Source organism: Microcaecilia unicolor, chromosome 4, assembly GCF_901765095.1.
Source record: "Microcaecilia unicolor chromosome 4, aMicUni1.1, whole genome shotgun sequence".
Lineage (NCBI taxonomy): Eukaryota > Metazoa > Chordata > Amphibia > Gymnophiona > Siphonopidae > Microcaecilia > Microcaecilia unicolor.
Window position 1 is genome coordinate 375489188 of NC_044034.1, and position 17976 is coordinate 375507163.

The 17976-nt window shown below is 44.9% G+C and overlaps 1 protein-coding gene across 1 annotated transcript in view; it reads left to right on the top strand.

Moving 5' to 3' along the window:
• The window catches only part of GK (glycerol kinase), a 311446-nt gene that overhangs the window by 41119 nt on the left and 252351 nt on the right, over positions 1–17976 (top strand). Inside the window, exon 2 of the mRNA XM_030202379.1 lies at positions 3410–3483. Coding sequence (XP_030058239.1) covers positions 3410–3483 — 74 coding nt within the window. The remainder of the gene's footprint in view (positions 1–3409; positions 3484–17976) is intronic.

The following is a 17976-nucleotide window of genomic DNA, read 5'->3' on the forward strand; positions in this document are numbered from 1 at the left end:
TAGATATATATATATAAAATTCTCCACCAATTACCTATATGGTAATAAGATTTACAATTGCAAGAATAAAGATGAATTGAATAATATACTTTTGTTTAAGAACATTAACCTGTACTGCAAGGCTTGAGAGCATGGCACTAAATTTTAAAAGCTACCATGTGCCATCAGAACATAAAAAAGACCATATAATTAGCTTTAGAAAGATTTATTTACAATACAGGTTTCAATATATAAAGTTGCAAACGAGAGGTAGCCTAGGTACAGGAGAATTTGTGCTTTAACACAAGGCAACAGGTTTAAATCAAAGTTAACTTACAAGTCCTTGTTACAAAGCATGCTGTGGTCCAGCTGAGTGAAGGGCCATGTGGCAGAGGCAGATCCTCACAGCAGTCAGTGATGGACGAGAAGTGTAGCAGAAGAGAAGAGAGTCTGTCTTTCAGGGAAGCAGCTCCTCTTTTTATAGTGTTAGTTAGCAGAGAAACATGATGGCATGTCCTGTGGGCATTTGCTTCCTGATTGCATTGATTTATGGGTAATTTGCAAGGCATTATAGTCTAGATGCACTGACTCCTGGGTAAATTGCAAAGGATCATAGTCTTACACTGAGTCTTGGGAAATGTAGTTGTAACATGATCACATGTTATCAGTCTTTATTCTACAGATGTGCTGGCGTCTGTTGTCTGAGGTAGCCAGCAAATGGTTTAGCAAGCAAATTCACAAACCTTTCCGTGAAGAAATGTTTTTTTCAAGTTACTTCTGAGTCTATCCCTTTTACCTTCATCCTATGCCCCCTCATTCCAAAGTTTCCTTTCAATTGAAAGAAACTTGTTTCCTGTGCATTTATGCCACATAGGTATTTAAATATATCTATCGTGTCTCTCCTCCCCTGCCTTTCTTCTAAGGTATACATATTGAGATCTTTAAGTCTGTCCCTATATTTATGAAGAAGACCATTGACCATTTTAGTAGCTTCCCTCTGGACTGACCCTATCCTGTTTCTTTTGAAGATGTGGTCTTTAGAATTTTATACAGTATTCTAAGTGAGGTCCACTCAACCAGTTCCTAATCCATTCGGTCACTTTAGGACCCTTACCGAGGGCACTCAGTTTGTTTATTAGTTGTCCATGCGGAACCGTGTCAAAGGCTGCTAAAATCTAAATATACCACATATCTACTGCTCTCCCTCAATCCAACTCTCTAGTCACCCAAATCAAAGAAATTAATCAGATATGTCTGCGAAAACCTGCCTTGGGTCCTGTAATCCATTGGATTCCAAGAACTTTACTATTCTCTGTTTTAAAAGCATTTTCATCAATGTGCTTACCGCAGAAGTCAGACTTACTGACCTGTAGTTCCCAACCTCTTCCTTATTTCCACTTTTGTGGAGATGGACCACATGTACTCTTCTAAAGTCCTCCAGGATCACTCCTGACTCTAAAGAAGCATTGAAAAGGTCAAGCCAGTGGAGTTGCCAGAACTCCCCTAAGGTTAGAACTCCCCTAAGATTATTTCCTCACTGGACATCCTTTTCAGGTGTCTGGGGTACTCCGTGTTAGGCAGCCCGGTCCTCATTAATATGGGAGGAGTCCAGACTGAGAGTTGCAGCAGCCAGATTTAGTTGGGTAGGTTGCCAGTCTTTTGTTTCCTGCCACAGCGGAGTGCTGCAGTATTTGGGAAGCTAGCTCATCTTAGCTGTTCAGCTGCTGGTGGCAGTGAGAGCAGAAGCCACAGAAAGGGGCTGCAAAAAGGCTTTGCTCAGCAGCCCTGAAGCCAGTGGAGTAAGGCTTCAGGTGGATCAATTTAGTCTTTATGCTACAGAATTTGTGGCTTGGTTAATGTCAACACTGTTATCTTCGCTGCCAGCAGGAATCTCTTATCTAGGATGCAAGAGTTGGTGCTGTTCAGGTTCCTGTGGCAGACATTTTGTTAGTTTTTGAGACCTTGGAGGCACACACAGGTATTCAGACCTAAGGGAGCTTTGTCCTGTTTTTGTTACCTTTGTACCCCGCGCTTTCCCACTCATGGCAGGCTCAATGTGGCTTACATGAGGCAATGGAGGGTTAAGTGACTTGCCCAGAGTCACAAGGAGCTGCCTGTGCCTGAAGTGGGAATCTAACTCAGTTCTCAGTTCCCCAGAACCAAAGTCCGCCACCCTAACCACTAGGCCACTCCTCCACTTCCTGTTGGTGAAGAACTCAAGGCCCCCCAGATGTTTTTGGGCCTATGATGCTTTTTAAAAGAAAAACAAAAGCCCTCTGAGAGCGAGGTGCTTTTACACTCCTGTACTCCATTTTGGGGGAGTTGTTGCTGTATATGTTCTATCCCGAGCCTGGGCTGCCTGGCTGGATGTGATCTGAGGACTGGATTGGAAACCTGTGATCTAGTGGATCAGCCCTTTACTAGGTAGGCTGGTCCAGAGTCTTTAATAGGTGAGCAGCCTTTTCAGGTTTGATATCGGGCAGGGTGGGAGAATTTCTCCCCTTATCTGTTTGATGGTGTGTATGTGTGGGGTGTTTTTTTGCTTGTTTTTTGAGGTCTTTTCCTTAGATCCTTCATCTGCCTTGGAGTTGTCTTAAACTCTCATTGAAGTGTTGAGACTGGTGAGGCGAATTGGATGTTCAAAAGTACATCATTTCAGTATGGTAACCTTGAGACAGGTGATTGCAGTGGTACAAAAAGAACTAGTGAGGGGGTCACCATTATTCTGTTACCTCACTCTTTACTACTGTAATAAACCCGGATTCTTAATTCAAGGATATATAAAGAAGGATATGTAACAGAAATGTGCAGGAGTTTCAAAACCCTTTTGGTAAAATAACTATCTATCTATCTATCTACAGATCCTCTGTTTATCCTACCACTTTTTTATATATAGCAAGAGGATAGATAGAATCAAAGCAAAACTTAAATGACTGTCAGCATTCAAGAAAGCCATAGGACAGTGGTTCCCAAACCTGGTCTTGGAGGCACCTCAGTCAGGTTTTCATAATATCCACAATAAATATTCATAAGAGAGATTTTGCATACCAAGGAGGCAATGCATCCAAATCTTTCTCATGAATATTCATTGTGGATATCTAGAAAACCTGACTGGCTGGGGTGCCTCCAGGACCAGGTTTGGAAACCACTTCTATAGGGGGTATAACTTCCATGGAACAGCAGGTACAACTTTAGCCATCTTACTGGGCAGATAGGATGGACTATTCTGAACCTTATCTACCATTATTTTCTGTGTTAAGTTTACTCTGCACTTAATATTTTTAGTGCCTTTCTCTGTATCCGATAAGAAAATATTCCCCATTTTTGTTTCAGCACGTGTGTGTTTTTCAGAGCTAGAAACCTAATTATGTTGTAATAGTTATGTTCTATAGTTGTGCCAATGAATTGATTTGAACTTTTTTATTTACAGGTTTTCAATGCAAAAACAGCAGAGCTGCTTAGTCATCATCAAGTGGAAATAAACCAGAAGTTTCCAAAAGAAGGGTAATAATATGAGATGCAATTAGTAACTTTACTTCTCCATTGCTAGGTTGCATGATGTTCTGTTACAACGCTTAAGTTTTAACAAGCTGAAATGTCGGTTACTTGTCCTTTATTTTAAAATACAATATCTCCATTGCTCTGGTTTGTTTATGGTATGGCCTTGTTCATAGCACATGCTGCTCTCTTTGTATTTGTTCTTGCCAACCCAGTGGTTATTGGAAATAAATTTTATACGAAATGGGTTGAGAATGCATGTCTGTCTCCAAAAATTAAATAAATTGGGCTTAAATTTGGCATTGGGGGAGGGGGGGAGAGGAACTGGTAAAAAGACGAAGTTCAAAAACAAACCCAACTGGATTAGGGGTTCCAGATTGTACGGTTACCATATGGCTCCAGAAAAAAGAGGACAGATTGAGCCAGTCCAGGTTTTACTTCCATTGCATTCAACAGAAGTAAAACCCAGACTGGCTCAATCTGTCCTCCTTTTTCTGGAGCCTGCCTCTTCTCCTCCCCCCTCCCAAAGTCCAATACATTTCTTACTCCTGGGGGGAATTCTGTGTAGTGCAGAATTCTCCTTATGTGCAGACATGTGATACTGAAAGGAGGCTGCCATCATAACTTGCAGGAGCAAGAAGAGCTGTACAGCCAGGATCAGTGCGAGGACAGTACAGCACATCAGCAGGAGGCTGCACCTGTGACATCTGGATGAACTGCACAGACAGGACCTGTGCAGGTAAAGCAGAGTAACTTCTACCCAAATAAAGAAGGAAAGTACTGGAGGAAGGAAGGAGAAAACTGTAGGTTCTGGGCTGGGAGGAAAAACAAAACACGTTTTAAGCCTGGGAGAGTACTGTGGAATCTGGGCCAAAGGGGGAGAGCATGAGCCAGCTGAAGTGGTGGTGAGAGGTTAAGCAAGAGGAGAGAATGTGAATGCAGTGGTATAGAGCTTGGGGAATGGAAGAGATCCAGTATGAGTAGAGGTGGACAGTGGAACTGAAGGGTTTGTGGCTGGGGAGAGAGAACTGGGGATGAGAAAAAGCTGTGGAAAAAAAACTGGGTAAAGCCTTGTGCCAGGGGATGGGGAGAAGGAGGAGAAAACTGAGAGAGAGAATCTGGGTGGTGTGGGAGCTTCAGAGTTGATACTGGGATGGGTAAGTCTGTGTATGTGGGGAGAAGAATCAAGCCGAGGGAGGAGGTGCCCTGGGCATGGAAGAAATATTTGCAGAACAAATGTTACAAATTTTTGCTTCCTTAGCATTAGGGCTATACCATCCTGAACGAGTGTTATCCCTTCCTTCCGGCAGGTGGAACTAGTTTTGAGTTTCAAGTTTGATGGCACTTGGTATTCCGCCCATCAAAGTTTATTCAGAGCGGTTTACAATATAATAGCTGTCATAAAGCAGAAAAGAAATATGTCAATATATAGAAATGGGAAAGACAAGTGGCAAATCTAGAGCCGCATTGCCCAAAACTGTCCACCAAGAAGCGCAGACAGCAAAATTAAAAATTATATGCATCTTTACTGGCAGCCAATGATCCTCTCATAGGATGGAAGTGACATGATCATATTTCTTAGATCCTGTGATATCTTTACCGCTGAATTTTGTATGATTTGGAGATGACTGATATCCTGGACACAGGTGTCATGTAATAGAATTACAGTAGTCTAGATGTATTATAACAAATGAGTGGGTAAGTAGCTGAAGGACTGATTTATTAGAGATATTGTATGGAATACATTTGCTTAGGTCTGTAGAAACGGACTTTAATGGTGTTAGATATTTGGGCCTGAAAGCTCATGGTGGTATCTATGATTTGCCTAAAATTTTTGTAGAAGATGCGAAGATTATAGGTATTCCTGGTAAGAAGATAGGGGTGATAAGGGTGGGACAGTCTCTGTGTTCTATGACTAATCCTCCTGATTTACCTGGATTTAGTTTGAATTTGTAACCAGTCATTTATTTTGGACAAGTTCTGGTTGAGGGATGATATTCTGCTAAGTCATTACTATGTAGGCTGACCATAATCTGAATGTCATCAGTTTATACAAATGGTGTTGGGCCAAGATTGGATAAGGGTTTGAAGGGGGGAGTAAAGATATTAGAGTATCAGAGCTAGGATGGATCCTTGAGGTACTCCACATGAGAAGTAGTAGACCTGTGATGTGGTATTTATCCAATGTATGGTGTTCTGTCAGAGAAACTGATCTTTTCCAGTGACATCACTAGTATAAGGAGGGCTGGTACTGACAATATTTCTCTGCCTCACAGCAGATGGTGGGTTGTTCAGGCTGGTGCTCCTGGGCCTTTGCCTAGCTCCCAGCACTGCAGGCCAGTGCTGTACAGCTTGGTTGAGCCTAATGGCCGTCTGTCCGGTTCCTGGATCCAGAGTCCAGTCCTGGTTGAGTGTTGTGCGTTGCTGCACTGCCCCACCTCATTGCCTGATGGTGAGCACTTGGTGACACATATGGCTGATCCCTGAGGGGCCCTCCCACAGGGAGTGTAGGTCCCCATCCCCCCTCTGCCCTTGCACTCCTTTGAGGTGCTTCCCCCAAGGCTCCCCTGCACTTCCAGGCCCCCCCCCCCCCCCTTTGTAAGGACATAATGCTACTTAGAAAAAAGAGGCTGCTGCATAAATCTGGTAAAAAAAACAAAACAAAACCATAGCACACCTTGTGGAGCCAGATGGGGGGAAGCAAGATTGCTAGGGCCCTAGCTGCAGTCAGCCTTGGAAGGTCCTGCAGGCCTTTGTGAACCAGCAGGCTTGGCTGCATGATCTCAGAGTTCATCACTACTGTTTTCCTTCCCATGAAAAGGGTTTAAGTAAGTGGATGGGAAATTTGTTTCCTCACCTCAAGACAAAAGAACTCTGCAGTGTTTTGTTTAGAGTGCCTAGGCCAAAGCATCTGTTTTTCCCTCCAGCTCAGACAGCACATGAGGTAATTTCCAGGGTGCATTTCTGGATGCAGGCCTACTACTACTACTTATCATTTCTATAGCACTACTAGATGTACTCTGTACACTTGAATAAGAAGAGACAGTCCCTGTTCGACAGATCTTACAGTCTAAACAGGACAAATAAGAGATAAGGGAATTACTAAGGTGGGAAACACTGGCACTGAACAAGTGAATAGTGGATAAGACGTTGAAGACTTCTGCTCAATGTGCTGCGGCGGCTAAGAGAGCGCACAGAATGTTGGGTATTATTAGGAAAGGGATGGAAAACAAACACGAGGATATTATAATGTCGCTGTATCGCTCTGTGGTGCGACCGCACCTCGAATATTGTGTCCAATTCTGTTGCTGCATCTCAAAAAAGATATAAAGGAATTGGAGAAGGTGCAGAGAAGGGCGAAGAAAATGATAAAAGGGATGGAACGACTTCCCTATGAGGAAAGGCTGAGAAGGTTAGGGCTCTTCAGCTTGGAGAAAAGGCGGCTGAGGGGGTGATACGATAGAAAAGTCTACAAGATAATGAGTGGAGTAGAGCGGACAGATGTGAAGTGTTTGTTTACATTTTCAAACAACAATAGAACCAGGGGATACAAGATGAAGCTAGAATATGGTAGATTTAAAACAAATAGGAGAAAGTTTTTCTTTACTCAGCGTGTAGTTGGACTCTGGAACTCGTTGCCGGAAAATGTAGTGACAGCAGCTGGCCTTTACAGAGTTTAAAGGGGGTTTGGACAGATTCCTGAGGGAAAAGTCCATTGAACATTGTTAAAAATTAAAAAAAAAAAATATATATATATATATATGTTTTTTTTTTTTAATGGGTTTTTTCAGGTTCTTGAAGCCTGGATTGGCCGCTGTCGGAGACAGGATGCTGGGCTTGATGGACCCTTGGTCTTTTCCCAGTATGGCAGTGTTTATGTGCTTATGAGTTACAGCATCAAAAATGTGGGCTTTTAGCCTGGATTTGAAGACGGCCAGATATGGAGCTTGATGAGGAAGACTATTCCAGGCATATGGTGCATCAAGATAAAAGGAACGGAGTCTGGAGTTAGTAGTGGAGGAGAAGGGTACAGATAAGAGAGATTTACCCAACGTAGGCCTCAGTGGGGATGTACTTCTTGAAGCCTCAGAGGGGTCTGAGTCCCCCCTGCTGGTTTCTTTCTCTTCAGGCCATCAAGGAGGAGTTTTAGCACCCAAAAACAAGGTTGGAGAAGTTCCTGTGGCCTTTGCAGTGTATGGAACATAAGACTTGGCACTATTCACTTTTAGGAACCTATTTCTTTAACTTTTATTTTTATTAGTGCTTCAGGTTAAAAAACAAAACAAAAGATGCTGGGTCCTTTATCTCTCTCTTTTCTGTTAGAGAATGAGAAACTTCATGAAGACTGTATATCTCGCTTATGCATGTCAGAGCCTGCCTAAGTCTAAATCTGTACTGAGTTGATATTTCAGAAGGTGATGTAACATGCATGTCAGAGCTCCTCTCTCCTACTTGCTCCCTTCCACCTCGGGGAGCAATGGTGGGAACATTTACAGAGCTAGCTCTGTGATCCGCTACACAGTGAAGCTTCCAAGAATGCCTTTTAAGGCCAGGATATGATTGTGGTGCTTTGGAAAAAAAAGGGGGCCCTATAGTGGAGGGTGTGTCAGGGGCCCATGAAGCATTTTCTGCTCCATAAGATGCTGTCCCATATTATAGAGGAGTGAGAGACCCCGGGGGATATATCATTTTTGTGCCAGAGGAGGCGAATAGGTACTGGAAGTACCCTAAACTAGACACCCTCATCACGGTGGTTATCAAGAAGGCAGCCATGCCTTTGCAGCGGGGCTCAGATCTGAAGGAGATGTATGAGAAGATGGAGCAGCAGTTCAAGATGGGTTTTTCCTTAGGTACTGCTGTCATGACTCAGGGTGATCTCTTGGGCTGAAGCTGAATTGACGCTATCCAGCCAACCCAAGGGCTGGTTAGGCTCCTACTGACAGTAGGTGAGACACCTGGGCAAAACTGGACTGAAGACAAGGCTGGAGCAAGGAAGGAAGCAGGGCAGGAACAAGGCTGAAATACAGAGTAGGAGCGGGGCTAGAGCAAGACACAGACAGAAACAGGAGACAAACTGGAACAGGGCTGCAACACACACTAGACAACTCTAGGAGATGTGTTGCAAAGGCACACTGGCCGGGAGTCAGAGACTTCCTTATATACTACCAGACGGGAAGTGAAGACATCAACCAAGGAAGTGCTAGGTTTCCAGGAGGTAAATAGTTGTCTTGTCATGGGATGCTACTGGAGACCACAGAGAACAGGTGAGGAGTGTGACAGTACCCCCTCCCTAAAGCTCCCTCCCCAGACCCCTGGGTTTCGGTTTTGTAGGGGTATATTCAGGAGGACAAGCTCCTAATATATATATATTCCGAGGTACTTAGCTGACAGAACACTACTAAATAGCAATTATTCTGGATTCGTTTCTAGGGGATGCGTGTACCTCTTATTGGCCCTTAGGCTAGCTAGCTGTACTAATGAAAGGAACAATGCCACAGATGGAATATATATTATTTATTATGAATAGAAAAATAATAGTTGTATATATGTGGCAAATTGCAAAGCAGTTTACAAAAATAGCTTAGTTACCAAAAATAGATTATCACTAAAATATATATAAAGGTATATGATAATCCATACAGACTATCTAAATGAGTGATCACAAACTAATTACAAAACTGATATACTGATGATTATGAAAACTTACACAACTAATATGTGTTATGCAAAATACTGTTAGCAGCTAAATTCACAGACCACCAATCCTGACAACCAATCTGTCACAGACAAAAAGCTGAGAATGAACTATCCCCTGACTAATAGGTAGTGTATCTGGTTATCTCACCTTGCTGTCTGTGGCAGACTTCCAATGGTAAAGAAGTGGATTCCTCCTCTGAGACTCAAGCTGAAGCCTCAACGAGTCTCTCAGTCCAGGAATAAAGTCCGAGGTCTGTACTCTGGATACAGATAGCACAGTCTGGTAATGTCGTGCATTGTAGCTGAATTAACCTTGTCAGTTTGTTACAAGGTCTGCAGTTCCTTTCTTCCTTCTGTTCTCCTTCTTCAGTCCAACATCCATGGGTCAGACGATACCAATCACAGAAGATGTAATAATGTCCTGCCAGATTCATGGTCATGAAGAGAGGCCTTTGTTATAGCAAAGAACCTGTTATCAGATGGTATGCAAACCTCCCTGACGGATCCCGTTCTCCTGGAACCATCTGTGTGTCTCCTCCATTCTTCCCAGGAGTTAACTGGGCTAGTTTGCAACAAATATGTTCTTGGATGAAGTCATCTTGGTATGCCCAGCAGTAGTTTTCCTTTTTAGAAAAGCTGGTTTCTGATGGTTATAGATGTATTCAGGCCACAGGCTGTAGTATCCATATTGTTTTATAACAGAATGGTTCAGGCTTGTATAAGCCCCAGACCAGCAAAGGTGAGATTGCAGGTAAATACTCCTACAGTTTGAGGGAATAATAGTGATTACAATTTCTTATAAGTGCAGGGACATGAACACTGATAGTAGGTTTCCATATATTTTCCTCCTTTTTCTTCTAACACCTAAAATATCCTGAATGTCCTGTAGACTTGAAGTTGCGTGTTTCTGTGCAAGGTCCACTTCCTTGACTGCTTGGGATCCAGAGTTCTCTCTGGAGGTACAGTGAGCTGAGAGATAGCAAGAATCTTTGCAGGGTCCAGGTTGGGTTGGGATTCCAAGGTGGAAGGCTTGCCCTGGAGATAATCCATCTTGGGCAGGGCTAGCTGAGATTGAACAGACATATTAAGCAAGACTGAGAACAGTTTGGACCCCAAGCTAGAATGTTCCCACAGCACCAATCAATATGAGGTTCATGTTTCTTCAACCAGGGAAGCCGCAAAATGACCCGATGGTCAAACCTGGAGAGTAAATGAAACTCTTTCAGCTTTTGGCCTCTGCAATCTGTCACGACTTGAGGTGAGCCCTTGGGCCCAGCCAAGTTGATGCTACCTAGCCAACCCGAAGTGATTACATCAGCCAGCACCCTCTTACAGGGCTATAAAAGGAAGTGCTATGTTTCCAGGAACTAAACAGATTCTTCTTGGCATGGAATGCTGATGGAGACTACAGAGAATAGGTGAGGGGCGTGACAGTTGCAGGCATACAGTCCACCATTTGTGGCAGGTACATGGGAAGAACCATATTGCATTGACTGTAGCAACTGCCGGAGTCTTCAGAGTTGGCCTGTGAGGATTTGGGGCCGAAGTTTCTGTCCGATGTTTTGTATGATCTGGTGAGTATCTGCTCTTGCTCAGTGGTCTCCACCGTGGTGGGCTAGAGATGGCTTTGGTTGCGCTATTGGGCTGTGAATGCTTTCTCCAATAAGCTTCTCCGCTCCATGGATAAATCCTTCTTATCTGTTCCCTTCTCCACTACTGCCAACTCCAGACTTTGCGCCTTCTGTCTCGCTGCACCCTACGCCTGGAATAAACTTCCTGAGCCCCTATGTCTTGCCCCATCCTTGGCCACCTTTAAATCTAGACTGAAAGCCCACCTCTTTAACATTGCTTTTGACTCGTAACCACTTGTAACCACTCGCCTTCACCTACCCTCCTCTCCTCCTTCCTGTACACATTAATTGATTTGATTACTTTATTTTTTGTCTATTAGATTGTAATCTCTTTGAGCAGGGACTGTCTTTCTTCTATGTTTGTGCAGCGCTGCGTACGCCTTGTAGCGCTATAGAAATGCTAAATAGTAGTAGTAGTAGTAAAGCTTGCCTTGTAGGGGAATGCTTGCTCTTTGGAGAGGAGAAGAAGATGGTTAGGCTCCTGGAATTCTCATATAGACATTTCAGACAATGTTGTTTGTTCCTGTTTACATCATGCTCAGTACTTGACAGTATTAATTTGCAATCTTTTGTCTGATTTTTATTTTTATTTAAGAACATGTGATCTACTACGGTCTCTTTTGCAACCTCACTATCAGGATACCCTATCTTCCCTGTTTTGGTGATATCTTTGAAAGATAACTTATCCCAAACTATGTGCTTTTGAGCGATTGTCGGCCTTTCCCAAGTTTCTAGTTTAAAAGCTGCTGTATCTCCTTTTTAAATGCCGATGCCAGCAGCCTGGTCCCACCCTGGTTAAGGTGGAGCCCATCCTTTCAGAATAGGCTCCCTCTTCCCCAGAATGTTGCCCAGTTTCTGACAAATCTAAAACTCTGTTCCCTGCACCATCGTCTCATCTATGCATTAAGACTCTGGAGCTCTGCCTGTCTCTTGGGCCCTTCACGTGAAATGGGTAGCACTTCAGCAAATCTTACCCTAGCGGTTCTGGATTTCAGCTTTCTACCTAAGAGCCTAAATTTAGCTTCCAGAACCTCTCTCCGACATTTTCCTATGCCATTGGTACCCAAATGTACTAAGACAGCTGGCTCCTCCCCAGCACTATCTAAAATCCTATCTAGGTGAAGCGTGAGGTTCGCCACCTTCGCACCAGGCAGGCAAGTGACCAGGCGATCCTCACGTCTACCAGTCACCCAGCTATCTATATGCCTAATGATCGAATCACCAACTACAACAGCTGTCCTAACTCTTCCCTCCTGGGTAGCAGTTGGAGACATATCCTCGGTGCGAGAGGATAGTACATCTCCTGGTGGGCAGGTCCTGGCTACAGGAGTACTTCCTACTTCACCAGGGTGATACTTTCCTTCTAGGAGACCTCTCTCCTCCAAGGTAGCAAAGGGGCTTCTTGGCATCTGAACCTCGTACTTTGTTCTCTGCAGCTCCTCCATTCGAGCCCCTAAACAAGATCTCGGAAAAGGATTTTACACTTAAAACTGTGTTTTTGGTGGCCATTACTTTGCCTCGGCGGATATCAGAAAATTCAAGCCTTGTCTTGCAGAGATCCTTTCTTGCAGTTTTCTGAGGCTGGTGTCTCTATTAGAATGGTGCCGTCGTTTTTGCCTAAGGTGGTCTCAGTTTTTCACCTCAGTCTCTTTATCTTCCTTCATTTTGAAGAGAAGATTATCCGGATGAATTTGTGTTCCTTCGCTTTTTGGATGTTCGGAGGGTGCTCTCCAGGTATCTGCAAGTTTCTAACGAATTTCATCGCTCTGATCATCTTTTTGCCCTTTTTTGTTGGGCCGAAGAGAGGGGAAGCGGCCTCCAAGGCTTCCATTGCTCGGTGGATTATGGAGGCCATTGTGTCGGCATACATCTTACATGTCCGGCAGCCTCCGATGGATTTGAGAGCCCATTCGACTCGGGCGCAGGCGACCTCTTAGGCGGAGACGTCTGTGTTATCTCTGGATGAGATCTGTCGCGCAGTTACTTGGGCGTCCCGTCATACTTATGTGAAGCATTACAGATTGGATGTAGCGGCTCGAGAAGATGCGCGTTTCGGGGTGGAGGTGTTGGCTAGGGGTGCATTGGCTTCCCGTCCTACTTAAGGATTGCTTTGGTACATCCCACCAGTTCCTGGATTCATCTGCTGCTGGTGACAAGGAAGGTAAAATTATGCCTTACCTGATAATTTTCTTTCCTTTAGCCACAGCAGATGAATCCAAGATTCCTCCCTAACTCAGCCGACTTTATGCGTTTTTTTTCCCCCCGAGCGTATTGTGGTCTTTTCGCTCTGTGCTCTCTTTTACAGAATTCAGACAGACAAGGGAACACTGTGTGGATTTCAATTCATATGGCAAGAGAAATCTGTTTCGAGTTTTGTTATTTGGTTCTCTGTTTTTCATAGTGAGGATGGTTCTACTTGATGTTCTTCTTTTTGCCTTGGTTACTGCTTACAAATGATATATACTAAGTGAGAAAGGGGCTGGCCATCGGGCATCACTGCTTTCAGTTTGTTTATCTCTATCTCCACCTACTGGTAGGCGGACTTAACCCACCAGTTCCTGGATTCATCTGCTGTGGCTAAAAGAAAGAAAATTATCAGGTAAGGCATAATTTTACCGTATGGTGTTTGAGCTTTTAAAGGTTTAATCATGACCTAGCTACTTGTTTAGCTCAGTGAAAATATAATTAGCACCAAGTCTTGATTTATAAACACTTGGGCATTCCCCACCCGCTTCACCATGTTTGTACCCTGCCACTAAGCCTAGCTACTTTAGCAATTCTTTGCCAGTCTACAATCCCTTATAGCATTGCTTCTCTATCTTTTTTTTTTTTTTCAGCCAGGACACACCTGATGGATGATGCTTACATATGTGCCCCATTCATACAAATGACCCGACAGGCGTGTTTTGGCATGTATTGCCTGCATCGGGCGTTTGCTGTATCCAGAACGATACATATGTGCAAAACCCAAATCCAAAACACTTTTAAACTTCGTTTATCCAGTCGAGAAAACATTGCCTCTGTCTCTAAAACAATAACTTTCATTTGATCCCTCAAGCAGGGGGTCCTTTCGAGGCCCCAAGTGAACCGGGCCCTCAGATAGGACCGCAGCCACTCAGCCTGCCCAATGATGGTGCGCTGGGCCCTTCATTTTCGGTTAGAGGCAAACTCTTCCGCAATGAGTGAGTCTGCATTACCTTAGGTCAAAATTTCTGCGATTATAGGAACAGTGGAACCTGTTCCACCATTGGAGCACGGCCTGGACATATACTCCATCTATTTCCCTGGAGAATACCCAGCGGACCAAATGTGGACAAACATCGCCCCCCCCCCCCCCCCCCCCCCACCGAAACAGTTACCCATGCGATTAACAAGTTCTCCAACACTCAGTGCAAATTGGATATGTGCCCCATCTACCTAATAAAATCCGCCCCCGACCGCTTCATATCAGACCTCACATCCCACCTAAACTACTTGCTCCAGCAAGGTCTCTTCCCTAAGGAAAATGGTAACATCCTACTCACCCCAATTCCAAAAGACACCAAGAAAAAGACAAGTAAACTCACCAATTACCACCCGGTAGCATCTATCCCACTAGCAGTCAAACTGATGGAAAGCATGGTAACCAAACAACTCGATGATTACATAAACAAATTCTCAATCTTACATGAATCACAATCAGGATTTCGCCCCCTCCATAGCACTGAAACAGTACTCATTACTCTCCTGGCCAAATTCAAGCAGGAAATAGCAACATGCATTCGACATGGTAAATCATAATATACTACTAATACTCCTAGATTACTTCAGTATTAGTGGAAACATATTTAGTTGGATCAAGGGTTTCCTAACCACTAGAACATACCAAGTGAAATCAAATTCAAACATATCATCACCGTGGAAAGCCGACTGCAGAGTACCTCAAGGATCACCACTATCACCAATCCTCTTCAACCTAATGATGACACTACTAGCCAAGTCCTTATCCAACCAAGGCTTCAACCCATTCATCTATGCAGACGACGTCACACAATATACATACCTTACAAACATGACCTGACAGAAATCACCAACGAAATCAAGCTCAGTCTAAACATCATGGACTCATGGGCAAATGCATTTCAACTAAAACTCAATACAGAAAAAACACACTGTCTCATCCTCTCATCCCGACACAATACGAGCAAACCCACAAATATAAACACCCCAGACTACACCCTCCCTATCTCAGACAGCCTGAAAATCCTTGGCGTTACTATCGACCGTAACCTTACACTTGAGAGCCAAGTTAACTCCACAACTAAGAAAATGTTCCACTCAATGTGGAAACTCAAACGCGTGAAACCATTCTTCCCGAGGGAAACATTTCGCAGCCTGATACAATCAATGGTACTAAGCCATGTAGACTACTGCAATGGAATTTACGTGGGATGCAAAGAACAACTCACAAAGAAACTTCAGACCGCTCAAAACACAGCAGCCAGGCTTATATTTGGAAAAACCAGATTCGAAAGCGCCAAACCCCTCCGAGAAAAACTACACTGACTACCAATCAAAGAACGTATTGCTTTCAAAATCTGCACCCTGGTCTTTCAAAATCTGCACCCTGGTCCATAAAATTATCTATGGCGAAGGCCCGGGATACATGACAGACCTCATAGACCTACCAACAAGAAACACAATCGGAACCACACAAACATACCTAAATCTCCACTACCCAAGCTGCAAAGGACTCAAATACAAATCAACTTATGCATCCAGCTTCTCCTACATAAGCACACTACTACTACTTAACATTTCTAGAGCGCTACTAGGGTTACGCAGCGCTGTACAGTTTAACAAAGAAGGACAGTCCCTGCTCTAAGGAGCTTACAATCTAAAGGATGAAATGTCAAGTTGGGGCAGTCTAGATTTCCTGAATAGAGGTAAAGTGGTTAGGTGCCGAAGGAGGTGGGCTTTGAGTAAGGATTTGAAGATGGGCAGGGAGGGGGCCTGGCGTATGGGCTCAGGGAGTTTATTCCAAGCATGGGGTGAGGCGAGGCAGAAAGGGCGGAGCCTGGAGTTGGCGGTGGTGGAGAAGGACAGGAGGGATTTGTCTTGAGAGCGGAGGTTATGGGTAGAACGTAAGGGGAGATTAGCACACAACTGTGGAATGCACTACCAAAAGCCGTGAAAACAACGTACCACCATCTAAACTTCCGGAAATCACTAAAAACCAACCTGTTCAAAAAGGCATACCCTATCGACCCAACTTAAGTACCTAAACCCTGCAACACAACGAAACCAAAGCTTGTTATAGACTCTGCATAACTCTTCCTCTCTATGATTCCCCAATTGTGTCTATAACACATGAACCTTACTCGACCACAAAAACTCTTTGTATTTGTCTATCTACCGGAGATGGCGAACGCCTCTATGGTACAATCTAAGCCACATTGAGCCTGCAAATAGGTGGGAAAATGTGGGATACAAATGTAACAAATAAATAAAATGGTCCCTAAGCAGAGCAGTTCCTTTCACCACATCCTGGACCTCAAGGGGCTGGCTGCTTGTCTGCAAGTCCAGCGCTTCCGGATGGAAATGCTTCACTCGTTCATTGTCTTGGTATGGCTGGGGAAGTACTGCACTTCATGAAGGCCTACCTCCACTTCCCTATTGCAGATCATCCCCCATCCTCTCCGAGCTCCAGGGCCCGGCCCCCCTCCAAGCTCCAGGGCTCCTCCCTCCTTCCCAGCTCCAAGACCCCCCTTCCCAGCTTCAAGGCTGGCCTCTCTCCCTCCCTCCTTCCCAGCTCCAAGGCCGGCCTCCCTCCTTCCGAGGCCTCCCTCCGAGCTCCAGTCCCCCTTCCTCTAAATTTTAAAAGTTACCTCGTCGGGTTACAGGCAGAGGCAGGAGTGAAAAGCGTGCGAGCTGCTCGGCGCTTCAGGAGCCTTCCTTTCTCTCTCTCAGCTCTGGTCCCACCCTCATTTCCTGTTTCCACGAGGGCGGGACCACAGCTGAGAGAGAGAAGGCTCCTGAAGCGCCGAGCAGCTCGCACGCTTTTCACTCCTGCCGCTGCCTGTAACCCGACGAGGTAACTTTTAAAATTCAGAGGGAGGGGGACTGGAACTCGGGCGGTCGAGGGCGGAGGCGCGCCGTGCGGGGCCCCCTTGAGCGCGAGGACCTATGCGGTCGCCTCGCCCTAAGACCGGCCCTGGGAGGGACAGCACTTTCAGTTTCATGCCTTGCCCTTTGGCTGGGCTTTTTCCAAGGTGATGTCTCTAAAGTCTGTAACGACCTATTCCTTGCCAAATCCAGAGGTCACTACTCCATCCTCATCCTCCTCGATCTATCCGCCGCTTTTGACACTGTCAATCATGACTTACTTCTTGCCACACTGTCCTCATTTGGGTTCCAGGGCTCTGTCCTCTCCTGGTTCTCCTCCTATCTCTCCCACTGCACCTTCAGAGTTCATTCTCATGGATCTTCCTCCACCCCCATCCCCCTATCTGTTGGTGTTCCCCAGGGCTCTGTCCTTGGACCCCTTCTCTTCTCAATCTACACCTCTTCCCTGGGCTCCCTGATCTCATCTCATGGTTTCCAGTATCATCTCTATGCTGATGACACCCAGCTATATCTCTCTACACCAGACATCACCGCAGAGTCCCAGGCTAAGGTATCAGCCTGCTTATCCGACATTGCTGCCTGGATGTCCAACCGCCACCTGAAACTGAACATGTCCAAGACTGAGCTCCTCGTCTTTCCACCAAAACCCATGTCTCCTCTTCCTCCACTTTCTATCTCAGTTGATAACACCCTCATCCTCCCCGTCTCATCTGCCCGCAACCTCGGAGTCATCTTTGACTCCTCCCTCTCCTCTGCGCATATCCAGCAGATAGCCAAGACGTGCCGCTTCTTCCTCTTTAACATCAGCAAAATTCGCCCTTTCCTCTCTGAACACACCACCCGAACTCTCGTCCATGCTCTCATTACCTCTCGCCTTGACTACTGCAACTTACTCCTCACCGGCCTCCCACTTAGCCATCTATCCCCCCTTCAATCTGTTCAGAACTCTGCTGCACGTCTTATATTCCGCCAGAACCGATATACTCATATCACCCCTCTCCTCAGGTCACTTCACTGGCTTTCAATCAGATACCGCATTCAATTCAAGCTTCTCCTTCTTACCTAC